This window comes from Oncorhynchus clarkii, chromosome 18, assembly GCF_045791955.1.
Source record: "Oncorhynchus clarkii lewisi isolate Uvic-CL-2024 chromosome 18, UVic_Ocla_1.0, whole genome shotgun sequence".
Classification (NCBI taxonomy): domain Eukaryota; kingdom Metazoa; phylum Chordata; class Actinopteri; order Salmoniformes; family Salmonidae; genus Oncorhynchus; species Oncorhynchus clarkii.
In genome coordinates this window covers 55,457,478-55,472,804 of record NC_092164.1, presented here as the reverse complement: position 1 = coordinate 55,472,804, position 15,327 = coordinate 55,457,478, and the positions used below count along the sequence as shown (strand labels likewise).

Sequence of the window (15,327 nt, the reverse complement as noted above, 5' to 3'; positions counted from 1 at the left end):
TTGCACAGCCTTTCCTCTACAGGGAGCCAGGTTTTCCTGTGTCTACCCTTCTCAATGGCAAGGCTGTGCTCACTGAGCCTGTACTTTGTCAAGGTTTTTATAAGGTTTTGATCAGTAACCATGGTCAAATAGTTTGCCACTGTGCACTGTCGATTTAGAGCCAGATAGCACTGCATTTTGCTTTGTGCTTGTGTTTCCCAATAAGTAATGTAGTTTGTTTTGACTGTGTTGTAAGTTGTTTTATTCTGATTGATTGGATGTTCTGGTCCTGACGCTTCAGTGTGTTAGTAGAACAGGTTTGTGAACTCAGCCCCAGGACCAGCTGGATGAGGGGACTCTTTTCTTTGCTCAGCTCTTGGCATTGCAGGGCTTGGTAATGATATGAGAGGGGTCACTGTATTTTAGATGTTTCCAAAACTTAATTGCTCTTTTTTGAGTTTTTATTATTTGTGGATATTGGCCTAATTCTGCCCTGCATGCATTGTTTGTAGTTTTCCTCTGGACATGTAGGAGAATCTTACAGAACTCTGCATGCAGGGTTTCAATCTCTCTCTCTGGCCATCTCTCTCTCTCTCTCTGGCCCTCTCTCTCTCTCTCTCTCTCTGGCCCTCTCTCTCTCTCTGGCCCCATCTCTCCCTGGCCCCCTCTCTCCCTGGCCCCCTCTCTCTCTCTTGCACTCTCTCTCCCTCTCTCGCTCTCTCTCTCTCTCTGGCCCTCTCTCGCTCTCTCTGGCCCTTTCTCTCTCTCGCTTTCTCTGGCCCTCTATCTATTTGGCCCTCTCTCTATCGCTCTGGCCCCCTCTCTCGCTCTCTCTGGCCCTCTCTCTCTGCCCCCCCCCCCCCCCCCTCTCTGGCCCCCTCCCTCTCTCTCTCTCGCTCTCTCTCTCTCTGGCCCTCTCTCTCTCTGGCCCTCTCTCTCTCTGGTCCTCTCCCTCTCTCTCTTTCTCAATTCAATTCAATTTGTTTTATTGGCATGACGTAACAATGTACATATTGCCAAAGCTTATTTTGGATATTTACAATATGAAAATAATAAGAATCAAAAATGAGTTTTTATTATTTGTGGATATTGGCCTAATTCTGCCCTGCATGCATTGTTTGTAGTTTTCCTCTGGACATGTAGGAGAACCTTACAGAACTCTGCATGCAGGGTTTCAATCTCTCTCTCTGGCCCTCTCTCTCTCTCTCTGGCCCCCTCTCTCTCTCTCTCTGGGCCCCTCTCCCTCTGGCCCACCTCTCTCTGGCCCCCTCTCTCTCCCTCTGGCCCTCTCGCTCTCTCTCTGGCCCTCTCTCTCTCTGGCCCTCTTGCTCTCGTCTTTCCTGAAGTCCCCTGCTTCCCTATCTTTTCTGCTACAATTCTATACTTTTATCCCTCTGTTCTCTCTCCCTGCCCCCCTCTCACCATTCCCTTCTCTTTTCGGTCCTCGCTGACCTGTCAACCAATTTTTTCCTCACCCCGATCTCTTATCTTCCCTATCTCAATCCCTGTGTGTGTGTGTGTGTGTGTGTGTGTGTGTGTGTGTGTGTGTGTGTGTGTGTGTGTGTGTGTGTGTGTGTGTGTGTGTGTGTGTGTGTGTGTGTGTGTGTGTGTGTGTGTGTGTGTGTGTGCGTAGCATCTCTGTGTATGTGCTTCTATATGTGTGTATCATGTGTGTGTGTTAGACAGGGGTAATTGAGCTCAGAGAGTTTTCTGTCTTTGGTGACAGAGGGGAAATTGAAATCTTCAGAATCCGTTAGAGATGTCTATCATAGTCTCTCCTGATGTGTGTGTGGTGTATAGTGAGGAATGGGTATAATGGTGATGGGGTTGGTTAGAGTTAGGGATATCCCTGAGATAAAACATCATGACAGCGGAAGAAGCAGTAGAAAGCTCATGCCTTGCCTTCCAAATGGTTCCCTATCTAGTGCCCTACTTTTGACTATTTAGGGAATACAGTGAAAATAAAGTGCCATTTGGAACACAGCCTACCTCAAACACAGAACGAGGGAGTTCCTTTACAATTCAGATGAAAGCCCAGGTCATTGTGACATTGACAGCTTGCTATACACTGAGTGTACAAAGCATTAGGAACACCTGCTCTTTCCTTTTTGTGTTCTTTGCATCATCCATGACTTGATGTGTTGTACAGATGTGCAGAATGCTTCTCTGAAACTCCACAGGGTGAGATAGCGAGAGCAGATGGAAGGAAAGCGATGGAGAGAAAAAGAGGGAGAGAGAGGTACAGCATGTACCAAACAGGAGATGGTCTCATGCTCCCCCTCTCTCTCGCACCCTCAGCCACAAATTTGCACATCACACATATCAAATGTAGGCATACATTTACAAACGCTCGCACACAAACACAAATTGAAATTCACACATTTGTATGGGTTGTTAAACTGTGTGCTATGCAGAGTTAGCATTCTGATCAGAAGAGCTCACTGTTCCACACTTGTGGCCTGTGTACTATTGCATAAACTGGGACGGTGTCCCCCAAATGGCTCCATTGTCCCTATATAGTGCTCTACCACTTTCCCTATATAGTGCTCTACCACTTTCCCTATAAAGTGCTCTACCACTTTCCCTATATAGTGCTCTAACACTTTCCCTATATAGTGCTCTAACACTTTCCCTATATAGTGCTCTAACACTTTCCCTATATAGTGCTCTACCACTTTCCCTATATAGTGCTCTAACACATTCTCTATATAGTGCTCTAACACTTTCCCTATATAGTGCACAACTTTTCACTAGAACATGTTTAACACTGCTGTGAATGGACATATTTGGAGGTTTGCAAAAGCTGTAATAAAGTGTCATTTTTGTCGAATGTTTTGTATGTAGCAGAGGTGGTGAACTGCACTAATGAGTATATTTACCTACGACTTGGTTCTCCCAGAGCTAAAGCCAATAGGGGGTTATCAAAGTGACTGTTGTGGGGTTAAACTAGTTTTCAGAGTGTGTGTGTGTGTGTGTGTGTGTGTGTGTGTGTGTGTGTGTGTGTGTGTGTGTGTGTGTGTGTGTCTGTGTGTGAGTGTGAGTGTGAGTGTGTGTGTTTGTGTGTGTGTGTGTGATTAGCTGGTTTTAATGGGAAAATAACGTCAGAGCCAGTGGGACGGTTAATCCATCTGGGCTGATTCTGTTTCCATCACAGTTATTGATCACTAGTCAGATGACAAATCAAACAGGGGGCCGCTCTGCTGTGCTCGCTGTGAGGGTGTATGTGAAAGAGAGAGAGAGTGTGGGGCATGTCTGACACAGCATGTTAGTGTTTCTCCATGCATTACAGCATCAATAGCAACAGAAACAACTGCTGTAAGAAAGTCTTTGTGTTTTAAGACAGTATCAAGTTGGATAAAAGGCCTCTGTCAGGGAAGCCTGGTTAGTAACATCTATTTGGACAGTAGGTACAACTAACCTGTACATTCATTGACAACAGTAAACAAATGTTTGAATGCACCCATCCTGCTCTGTGTGTTAAACTCAGCTTTTTCTTCCATTTTCTCAGTCTCTTCTCTGTCTTACCAATACCCTTTCTCTGTAAAACTTTCTCCTTCCCTCTCTCTATACCAGTTTCTCTCTCCTAGACACGCCCCCCACCCACCCTCTGTCTCTAAGTGCTATTGGCTTTAAAGGGCAGCAGATCAGCAACAGATTAATACTGCATTTTGGGGCCATTTGTCTCTGCTGCTCCTGACTCTAACACCATCCTCTCACCTCCTCCCCCCTCTGCCCCACCTCCATCTCACCTCCTCCCCCTCTGCCCCACTCCATCTCACCTCCTCCCCCCTCTGCCCCACCTCCATCTCATCTCCTCCCCCCTCTGCCCCACCTCCATCTCATCTCCTCCCCCCTCTGCCCCACCTCCATCTCACCTACTCCCCCCTCTGCCCACCTCTCTCACCCACCCCCCCTCTGCCCTACCTCTGCCCCACCTCTCCCTCACCTCCTCCCCCCTCTGCCCCACCCCCTCTCCTCTGCCCCACCTCCTCCCCCCTCTGCCCCACCCCCTCCCCCCTCTGCCCCACCCCCTCTGCCCCACCCCCTCCCCCCTCTGCCCCACCCCCTCTGCCCCACCACCTCCCCCCTCTGCCCCACCACCTCCTCCCCCCTCTGCCCCACCACCTCCTCCCCCCTCTGCCCCACCTTCCCCTCTTGCCTCCCTCCTACCCACCCCTCTGCCCCACCACCTCCCCCCTCTGCCCCACCATGTCCCCCCTCTGCCCCACCTCTTGTCTCATCTCCACCCACCACCCCCCTCTCACTTCCTCCGTCTCACCCCACACCTTCCTGCCATCCCCAGCCGCTGCTGCCCATCTGTGACACCCCCCCCCCCCCACCTTCCAATGGAGACGAATTACCCACTCTGTTGCTAGGAGATTAGAGTCGTCACGGTAACCTGTGCCTTGACAAAGTGGTTGTGATTGGTGACCAATGCACTTGAGGGCAGGGTCATCTCTCTCTGTGTTTAAAACAGAGCACGTTTTGTGAGTGTCACTGTGCATATCAGAGGTTGTATGTCAGCAGGTTCTTTGTGTGCATTTTTTTTTTATCAGGGCAGGGTTAGGTCCTGGCTATATGACACTGATCCTGGCAGACAGAGATTGGCGAGGGCCACATAGGGAAGTGACTACTGTGAGACCGGAGAAACCTTTTACTGGCCGCCTCCGGACACTGATGAATGGACACGGGCTGTTATCGAACGCTACCCTAATCAGCCCAACGATCCAACAGCAACAACATTTTTCAATTTTGTCCCAACTCATAAGGGGCGGGCCATCAGCCACGTCAGGTTTCATTGGCCCAGCCCTCTGTCACTCGGAATAGACCATGATTAGGTACATTACCAGATGATCAAACACAAGGTGCTGATCTGGGGGGGAAGGGTGTTTAGGGCTCAGGTGCGGAGGAAGGGTTGTGTGAGTGCCCGTGGATGGGTGTGTAGGGCTCAGGTGTGGAGGAAGGGTTGTGTGAGTGCCCGTGGATGGGTGTGTAGGGCTCAGGTGTGGAGGAAGGGTTGTGTGAGTGCCCGTGGATGGGTGTGTAGGGCTCAGGTGTGGAGGAAGGGTTGTGTGTGTGCCCGTGGATGGGTGTGTAGGGCTCAGGTGTGGAGGAAGGGTTGTGTGTGTGCACGTGGATGGGTGTGTAGGGCTCAGGTGTGGAGGAAGGGTTGTGTGTGTGCCCATGGATGGGTGTGTAGGGCTCAGGTGTGGAGGAAGGGTTGTGTGTGTGCGCGTGGATGGGTTTGAAGTAGGATGGAAATGGAAAAAGTATGTGTGTAGGGTTAGTGACACATGGTGCAAAAGCGGAAATATACAAATGAAGAGGAATATTTGATATTCACAGTTCGACATTCCATCTCTGTAGGGTTGTCAAGAAATGTAAAATGTAAAACAGCCATAAAATAAGTTTGTCAATTTTGTTTTTGTCTCCCTCCATTACACAGATGTAACAGACACAGGGTACAAGACTCCCCATCCGAACGGGAAATATCAAGTGTGAAAATGTGAAATTTCATCTGTCACCTAGAAAGCCAGTCACCTGCCCAGCCTGGGATGTTGACTAATGTGACAGAAAATTAACAATTAAAAATATCACACAAGCCTGGAGCGTCGGGCGACGCAGTGTAGCTCGTTCACAATTCACTAGACACCCTAATTGCTTTGTAGAACATTCGGGTTGAAGTTTTGTTTTGATGGTAAGGAGCGCATCGATGCACACTGGAAATTGAGTTAGAAATTACTGCTCTGCAACAGACTTACCATGAATACGCAGATATCTGAACTGTACACACACCCACCCCTTCCTTTGAGGACGTGAAGCAGCATTTCCTTTCAGAAGGAAATTGACTATAGGCCCTGGAGGAATGAAACGGGTTGTGTGCGGCGTGTGCAATGCTCAGGTATTACCCAGCGTGCCCGTTAATAAGGTCAAACAAACACTTACTGTACAGTTTGAATATCACGCTTTCTGTACGAGTGTGCATGGTGCATGTGTTAAGAGTGCCATATGAATATCATTAGGTCTCTGTACTACTGCAGAGTAGGGACTCATATCATCTCACAGCTTCACTGGCTTAGAAAACGCGGCAGGTAGCCACGCGGTTAAGAGCGCTGAGCTAGTAACCGAAAGGTTGCTGGTTTGAATCCCCGAGCTGACTAGGTAAAATAAATCTGTTGAAGTGCCTTTAATTGCTCCTGAAAAACCGCTCTGGATAAGAGCGTCTGTTAAATCCCTGAGAGGACGGGCTGGCTAGGTCTTTGGTTAAAGTGGGCTGCAGGACAGGAGTGGAGGGGGACCGATGCCGTCTTATTTGAGCCTTCACCTGTTTTCCCCACTTACCAATTTACGTGCTGCACAGTATTCCTACCTGCCCCAAATTGACACACAGAAGCACACACAGGTCCTGCTGCTGACGGGTAAATCCGTGGAGTGTTTAATAACAGATGAATACCCCCGATTACACCCCCCCCCCCTTTAAATTAGTACAGCTCACCTGGCAGAACTGACTGGGTGCTGCTGGTCACCAGCTCAGGAGTAGTGTAGCAGGAAGAAATACACCAACAACAAAAAATAACTCATCAGCATACACAAACCAAGGCGCGTGTTCAGTCTGCTGGCCTGTCTTTGTGAGAGGGGAAGTGACATTAGCCAGCAACCGTGATACATTGTCAGAATGCCCAAATCACAGTCCAGTCAGCACTCTGCCAGACCTGACACACACTTTAATAAGCTAGGTAGCCTACACACATGCAGCCCCCCTCCCCATCAAGGGAGAAATACTCCCAGAGCTTAAGACATCTCTAAGCAGTGTGTGAGAGCGAAATAGATGGGAAACACTCCTCAACACTCACACCACTTCAAATACAGAAATGACTTTTTCGTAGGTTAGAACTCACGGAGAAGGTTAGTAAAATTAAGCAGTAGGAGACTGCTTAGGAAAAGGGCTAGCAAACAGAGTTAGAGGGGAGAAAGGTTGACTCACCATGACAAGGGTTTGGACTATAGAATACTGTCCAGCCATCCCTACCACAGAAGACTCGGGATTTCAAACTCACAACATGCCTCAGAAGCACAGACAACACCATGTTACTGACCCAGAAAAGCTACATCTTGGCAATATAGCACAGAGTTTCTAAACCCAGAGGTGCAAAATCGCGAGACTTCAGGATACGATTGCAAAGCAGACCAGGCCGGAGTTTGAGAAGTCAATAAGAGAAGTGAAAAATGATTCCTTAGTTCATCCTCACAACCTAGAGTCGGGCTAATCGAAGGCGTGCCTTAGATTTGACAGCCTGCATATGCGCAGTTTGGCATGAGACGGCCGTTAGACCCGATTGTGTTTATGTGCATGAGTTCAGCTAGCCAATGTCACCTCCAAGTGTGATCAGGGATTTCCATTGGAGAAGCAGTTAAGGCCAAGCTTCATACTGTACTGTCTGACTATAGTTTCAGGATTTCGTTGACGCAGATTCTTTTGAATCTCCAAATCAGACAAACATTGTGCATCTTAAACTGCGGACATTAAATGAAGGGGATGAATATATTGAACTGGTTTCATCTCCAAGGGAGCTCATTTTAGATGTTACAACACCCTCTACAGGGCTGATAGCACAGGACATCTGGTGAGGCATCCAAAAGCCAACTACACTGAACAAAAATACAACTAAAAAATTAGATTGAGTTACAGTTCATAAGGAAATGAGTCAATTGAAATAAATTCATTAGGCCCTCAACTATGGATTTCACATGACTGGGAATACAGATATGCATGTTAGAATTCATTTTAAAAAGTAGTGTTGGATTAGAAAACCAATCAGTATCTGGTGTGACCACCGTTTGCCCCCTGCAGCGTGACATCTCCTTAGCATCGAGTTGATCAGGTTGTTTGTGGCATGTTGTCCCACTGTTCAATGGCTGTGCAAACTAGTTTTTTTATTGGCGTGAACTTGCGGTCATAAACCTCAATTCAGATCCAAAACATGCACAATGGTGACATTTCTGGTAAGTATGCAGGCCATGGAGGAACTGGGACATGTTCAGCTTTTAGGAATTGTGTACAGATCCTTGCATTATCATCCCGAAACGTTATGGCGGCAGTTGAATGGCACGACAATGGGCCCCAGGATCTCATCACGGCATCTCTGCATTCAAATTGCAATTTGAAAAAATGCAATTGTTCATAGCTCTGCATGCCCATACCATAACGCCACCATGGGGCACTCTTCACAATGTTGACATCAGCAAATCACTGACCCACGACAACAAACTAGGTCTGCCGGTTACAGTTGAAACCAGGATTTATCCGTGAAGAGCACACACCTCCAGCGTGCCAGTGGCCATCGAAGGTGAGCATTTGCCCACTGACATCAGTTGATGCCGAACTGCAGTCAGGTCAAGACCCTGGTGAGGACAACGAGCACGCAGATGAACTTCCTAGGGACGTTGACAGTTGGTGCAGAAATCCTTTGGTTGTGCCAACCCAGATTCATCAGCTGGATGTGGTCCTTGGCTGGAATGGTTACACGTGGTCGTGAGGCCGGTTGGACGTACTGCCAAATTCTAAAACGATGTTGGCGGCTCTGGACATTCCTGCAGTAGCACGTCAATTGCATGCTCCCTCAACTTGAGTCATCTGTGGCATTGTGTTGTGTGACAAAACCGCACATTTTAGAGTGGCCTTTAGTCCCCAGCACAAGGTGCACCTGTTTAATGATCATGGTTTAATTAGCTCCTTGATATGCCACACCTGTCAGGTGGATGGATTATCTTTGCAAAGGAGAAACGCTTGAATTGAGAAATAGGCTTTGTGCATATTGAACATTTCTGGGATCTTTTATTTCAGCTCATAGGACCAACACTTTACATGTTTATATTTTTGTTCAGTATAGATCGTCACTCATAACAGAAGACATCTAGGCCAGAGGCTGGTGGGAGGAGCTATAAGACAGGCTCATTGTCATGGCGGAATGGAAGCGTCAAATGTGGTTTCATATGTTTGATACCATAGCAGCCATCACAATAAGTCTTACAGCACTTCCCACCAGCCTCTTCTAAGCCTACTGAAGTTAATGTTGAAGGAAAGCCCAGGGATAACCTTAAGAAACCAAAGCACATTTCAACAAAAATTACTTGGACATTCCAGGATTTCAAAGGGCACCAACCACCAAGTCAATAAACCATCAAGTTAGTTCTTAAAAATAAAATAATGGATACTTGGAATACTTTAAAAAGTGAGCCTATACAACACTCGGTCTCCCTTGCTAACCTTATAGCACAGTTTAATTGTGCAAATGATTATTATTTTTTTAAAGTATCATTTAAGAACCTTTCCTAGTATGATTGCAGGTAAACCGATTCACATACAAAGGAACAAAATGTAAGGTACAAGTTAGAATTTAAGAATGAGATATTGCATTAAGACAACGTTCTGTTTTGGACAAGACTCATTCACTAGTAACACCAGTTGGTCCGCAATAGAGGGTATGTCAATAAAATAATCCTTTAAGAAAACATGGCTCAGTCATTTTAAAAAGACCGATGGGGACGCAGAGAGAATTCACACAGAACCACATAAAAATACCTTTCTACGCCACCAGTTAATCAGAGGTTTGAGAAGCACATCAGGAACAGTAGCAAAAAGTCTTTTGAGTGGTTTCCCAGACAAAGATTAAGCCTAGCCATGGAATAAAAAGCACTTGAAAGGACAAAGCTTAATCTTTGTCTGGGAAACAGCCCCTTTGTGCGTGTGTGTGGAAGTGGTGTGTCAGGGCTCCATGTGTTCCTGGTCACACGACGACTCTGACAGACTGCTGAAGAATCCCTCATCCCGGATGCGAATGTTGCCGTCAGAATTTTTACAGGTGCTGCAGTCAAAGGGTAGAGGGCTGGGGCTCTGGGGGACCCCAGAGTCATGGCTGTGGCCCAGACTTGACGTGGTGCTGGTGAGGCTGAAAGTACGGAATAAAAAGGGCAGAGGTCATGTCGGCTTGCGTCGTTTCTCCGACAGCAGCTGATATCAAATCATGCATTTTGTTCATAGACAATCGCTGTTGAGAGTCAATGGATGTCATTGAAAAACAGTCTTAATCAATCTGTAAAATTTAGTACGAAATCTGTAGCTTCTTGATATGCCACACCAGTTAGGTGAGTTCATACCGTTACTTACCTTTCACAGTCTGAGTTGAAGTACACCTTGCTGCCCTTCTCTATGGGGAAGCGTGTGCGGTGACAGTCGCTACACATCTGGATGGCCTGTGCCACTGTGTAGCGTGTCCGACCCAAGACACATGCCTCCATCTTGGTCATACTCAGCTGGGATTGGAGGAACAGGTGCACTCTACTGTCAGACAGCAGCAGGGGGTCCTGGAGGATACTGGGGACGAGGAGAAAAATATGAATTTGTTGGCTAATTAATGAACAGTAGATACATACATACAACTATCAAGAACACCACACAAGCCGTATTTTCAGTTTGTTTTTTAAGTGATCAGTGCTCCAGGTTACAAAGTGTGGTAGGAGACTAAGTGAATTGTTATTCTAAGCTCTGGTACCCTATGCCAAAGCTCTATGACAGGAGAAACTAGGCGAAAATGAGATAAACATTGTAATCAGTACATAAATGGCTTCTGTTTCAAGTGGAGTGGAGGAAATTAATGAAGTTGCTGGTAAAAGCCACTGGATGGCGTTTGGTGCCATAAATATAACATCTTATACAGGGCAAGCAGAGGCTTTAAAAAAGAAATGTCAGAGGGAAATCTGAATTCATGTGATGGAATTATATTGCTATTCATTTGGGATAAAAAATATCCCCCCAAAAATGATTCCTAATGTACAAAAGGGGATCTACACCAGCTTGCTATGGACTCTGACCAGTGGTGTAAAGTACTTAAGTAGTACATGAAAGTATCTTTACTTTCATATCAGTACTTTATTTGACAACACTATACATTCTCCCAACACCTAAAAGTGCATTACAGTTTGAATGCTTAGCAGGACAGAAATGGTTCAATTCACACAACAACATTCCTGGTCTTCTACTGGCTCTGATACGTTTTGTTTGCAAATTGTTGGCGCGTGCCCCTGGCTTTCCCTTAAATTTAAAAAACAAGAAAATGGTGCCATCTGGTTTGCTTAAAGGAATTTTAAATGATTTACACTTTTGATACTTCAGTACATTTGATCAATTACATTTGATACTTAAGTATATTTTAAAATCAAATACTTTGACTTACTCAAGTAGTATTTCACTGGGTGACTTTGACTTGTCATTTTCTATTAACGGATCTTTGCTTTAGTATGGTAATGGGTATTTTCCCACCACTGCAACTAACCGACATTTCATTTTTGGGTTATTAAACTAATTGACCAACTTCACTTCAATTTCTTGAATTCCATTTAGTTTGTGAGGCCAATGCTGAGAGAGATATCAAGTCAGGGGCTATGTGGGACACACGCCTGAAGGGAGTTGTAGTTTTCATTAAGCAAATATTCAACCTAATTCAGCGGAGAAACGTGGTAATTAACTACAATGACCATAATCCATTTGAACCTGATCTAACATCTCTGGAGAGACCCGCAAATAGCTGTGCAGCGACACTCCCCATCCAAGCTGAGAGCTTGAGGGGATCTGCAGAATAGAAATGGGAGAAACTCAAACACAGGTGTGCCAAACTTGTAGTGTCATACCCAAGAAGATTTGAGGCTGTAGTCGCTGCTTCATCAAAGTACTGATTAAAAGGGTTTGAATACTTATGCAAACATTCATTTTAATACATTTGCAAAAAATGTAAAAAACTGTTTTTGCTTTGTCATTATGGGGTATTGTGTGTAGATTGATGAGGGAAAACATTTAATACATTTTAGAATAAGGCTGTAAAGTAACAAAATGTGGATAAAGTCAGGGCTCTGAATACTTTCAGAATGCACCGTATAGCTGTTCTCTTGTCTGGCTACTACTGCCTGAGATGGTGACTTTAAGGAATGAAAAGTAATCAATTAGAAGCTAAGTCATATTATTTTATGTCATATAAGTTAATGTTCACCATTTTTGGCTCCATTTCCATTAGAAAGCTCAACTCATTGTGATGTCATTTCATAATGTATTTTTTAAAATTCTAACCTTAAATCAAAAGCCGTGATTTTTTTCAAATCTAAACGACTTCCAAAAGCACTAATTGTTCATCACTATTGACCGGACAACCACTTGAGGTAGGAAAACATCTGACAAACTGACTTTGGTTGCATCAGACCCATAGATGGGCTGTCTGGATCATCCCTTCAAACCTTCTGAACATGCACAACCTGGCAGCCATTCATAAGGCTGAGGAGAGGAATAAACAAGGACACTCACATCTCTAGAAACTCCCGCAGGCCATTCATCCTCTGGTTGACCTTGTAGGGGTTTTTCATACTGAAGAAAGGGTTCCGGGGAGGCAGTTTGGGCAACTCTCTGGAAAGGGACAACAGTGGCTTTCAATGTGGCACTGTCATAGGATGCCACCTTTCCAACAAGTCTGCCCTGCTAGAGCTGCACCTGTCAACAGTAAGTGCTGTTATTGTGAAGCGGAAAAGTCTAGGAGCAACAACAGCTCAGCTGCGAAGTGGTAGGCCACAAGCTCACAGAACAGGAATGCCGAGTGCTGAAGAGCATCTATCCTCGGTTGCAACACTCAGAGTTTCAAACTGCCTTTGGAAGCAACGTCAGCAGAATAACTGTTCGCTGGGAGCTTCATGAAATGGGTTCCCATGTCCGAGCAACAGCACACAAGCCCAATATCACCATGCACAATACCGAGTGTTGGTTGGAGTGGTGTAAGCTTATCATCATTGGATTTTGGAAATGCATTCTCTGGAGTGATGAATCAGGAGAATGCTACCTGCCCCAATGCAGTGCAAACTAACGTTTGGTGGAGGAATAATGTTCTGGGACTGTTTCATGGTTGGGGAGAGGCCCTTAGTTCCAGTGAAGGGAAATTTTAACACTACAGCATACAATGACATTCTAGACCATTCTGTACCTCCAACTGTGGGAGCATGACAATGCCCCCGTGCACAAAGCGAGGTCCATACATAAATTGTTTGTCAAGATCAGTGTGGAAGAACTTCACAGGCCTGCAAAGCCCTGACATCAACCCCATCAAACACCTTTCGAATGAATTGGAATGCCGACTGCGAGCCAGGCCTAATCACTCAACATCAATGGCAGACCTCACTAACGCTCGTGGCCGAATGGCAGCAATGTTTCTACACTAATGAAAAGCCTTCCCAGAAGAGTGGAGGATGTTATAGCAGCAAAGGGGCGACTAACTGCATATTAATGCTCAGGATTTTGGAAAGAGATGTGGACACCTGCTCATCGAACACCACATGACCAAAAGTATGAATAGTCAACCCCTGAAAGACAAGTGCATACATCCTTGCAGGAGTGATCAAATGATGCAGTGAAGAGGGCCTACAGTGAACTATCACTATGGATTATACGTACATGAGCATAGTGTTGTCCTGCAGACGCTGCCGGAGCCAAACAAACTCACTGTATCGCCTCCGCACAGAGGAAGTCTTCTTCCTAAAACACATGCTATTGGTCTTAACACAGGAAGAAGGTAAATCAAATTAGCAGAGGGTTTATAGCCAATATTACCCCACTTCAGATTGTCATGAAGTTTAATGATGTTCATCAAGTGAAGCGTGCTGTGCAGTAGTACTCACATGTAAACAGATCTCATAGTCAACGTGCGTGTGCCAGAAGTCATCTTTGTGGAATTGTGGCTCCTGGACCCAGACACTGACAAACTCCTGAAAAGAACAGTGTTCAGAGGGGAACTGTGTGGCAATTGTTTTGCTCAAGAGCAATGAAGTCACAGGAGAGGAAACATTTCAGCAGAAATGTTACCCAACTTGTCAAAGTGTGATTTTTTTTTAGTTGTGCTTTTCTATAAACCAATTTCTGTGTTCATGCAAGTGACTGAACGAATCCTCACTATCAGTATCTGCAATTTGGCAGTATGCCCAGAACCTTGTTTAGAGAAAGGAATCTCAGTTTCAACGTCCCAGCTTAAAGAAACCTTGAGGTATTGGTCAGTCACATGAGTACAGCAAACATTATGAATGATAAGCTAGATCATGCAAATTTAACTTGTCAGTATTTAAGGGAACTAACAGGACTGCCATGTTAGAGCTCACTTCAGACCGGTACTTTATACACTGAAGTTTGACTGACCTCCAGCTTGCTGACAAAGAGTATTCATTTAAGACAGACTTGGTGTGCGGTGTAATAATTTTCACAACAAGGAAAAACTAAACAGTATAGGTTTAATAGAGAGTTAATGTCCACCTATTTCGCCTTCATCCTTGACAACTACAGCATGTGCAGGCTTTCCAGACCAGCACTAAAACCCAATAAGGTGTATTAGCTCTGGGCCAAGAACAAAAGTCAGCACATCCTATAGCTCTCCATGAGCAGGATTAGAGAGTCATGACAGGTCTATCACTTGCCTGTTTCATTAGACTGTCAATCTCCATCGTAGACTGGAATCTGGGGGAGATGGGACAGAACCGCATTCAGTCAATTGGCAAACTGGCAAGAATGAGGTTGTGCTTCTCTAGTAACGTTTTTTCTACAGTTAATTTACTGACAGTCAGTTCTATTATGTAAAACCATCAGAGAGAAGAAAAAGGCCATGTTTAGTCAAACACCTTCTCTGGCACACAAAGCCTACCCGACCCTTTCAAGATCCTCTAAACTAGGGCTGAGAATTGCCAGGTATCTCGTGATACGATATCGGGACACTTAGGTGGCGATACAATATGTATGGCGATTCAATTGCAATTTGAAGTACCAAACATATAGCTCAATACATGTCTACTGCAGTGAGACAATAGAAATGAGTTGATCAGTCAGGGAAATAAAAAGCTGAATTATTGGCTCACTACTTAAAAAAAAGATTGAGAACAAGATACAGGATTTAAAAAAAATAGAGTTTTAGAGCAGGTACAGCCCACTAGCGCTAGCTAACACTAACAGAAAATATTGTTACTTGTTGTCAAAGTATCAATATACTGTCCAAAATAATATCGCAATATGCAAGAGATTTTTCACCCATCCCTACTATAAACCAGGCCGCAGCGTCAACGACTGTTGATTCTCCATGCACCTGGATAAACAACATTCATATGCCAGAATCATTTGGCAACTTTCTGTATTCAACACAATACATCCTGATATTCTGTTGCAAACTTGCAACCATTGACGCCAATGTGCGTCTCAAGTCAGTGGGTTCTCACCAGTCGGGTCAGAAGAGTGCTGTTCAATGCGAATATCAGACCCACAAACCAGCAATACAGGTG

The 15,327-nt window shown here is 45.2% G+C and overlaps 1 protein-coding gene across 1 annotated transcript; it reads right to left on the bottom strand.

The window, feature by feature from the left end:
* Positions 1-9,745: 9,745 nt before the first annotated feature.
* Positions 9,746-14,502, bottom strand: LOC139372725 (sorting nexin-10B-like). Its single transcript, XM_071112521.1, has 6 exons — positions 14,476-14,502; positions 13,690-13,776; positions 13,466-13,566; positions 12,332-12,430; positions 10,148-10,354; positions 9,746-9,920 (listed from the first exon to the last, which is right to left on the bottom strand). The coding sequence occupies exons 1-6, from the start codon at positions 14,500-14,502 to the stop codon at positions 9,746-9,748; spliced, it is 696 nt and encodes a 231-aa protein (XP_070968622.1).
* Between the last annotated feature and the right edge of the window lie 825 nt (positions 14,503-15,327).

Bases quoted from the DNA above. Each gene is read 5' to 3' on its own strand.
- LOC139372725 (XM_071112521.1), bottom strand. From the start codon at position 14,502: ATGGAGATTGACAGTCTAATGAAACAG. The intron at 10,355-12,331 runs GTGAGTGTCCTT...CCTCGTCCCCAG, and splicing joins CTGCGGGAGTTTCTAGAGAT to TATCCTCCAGGACCCCCTGC. The intron at 9,921-10,147 runs GTAAGTAACGGT...CAGCCTCACCAG, and splicing joins TTCAACTCAGACTGTGAAAG to CACCACGTCAAGTCTGGGCC.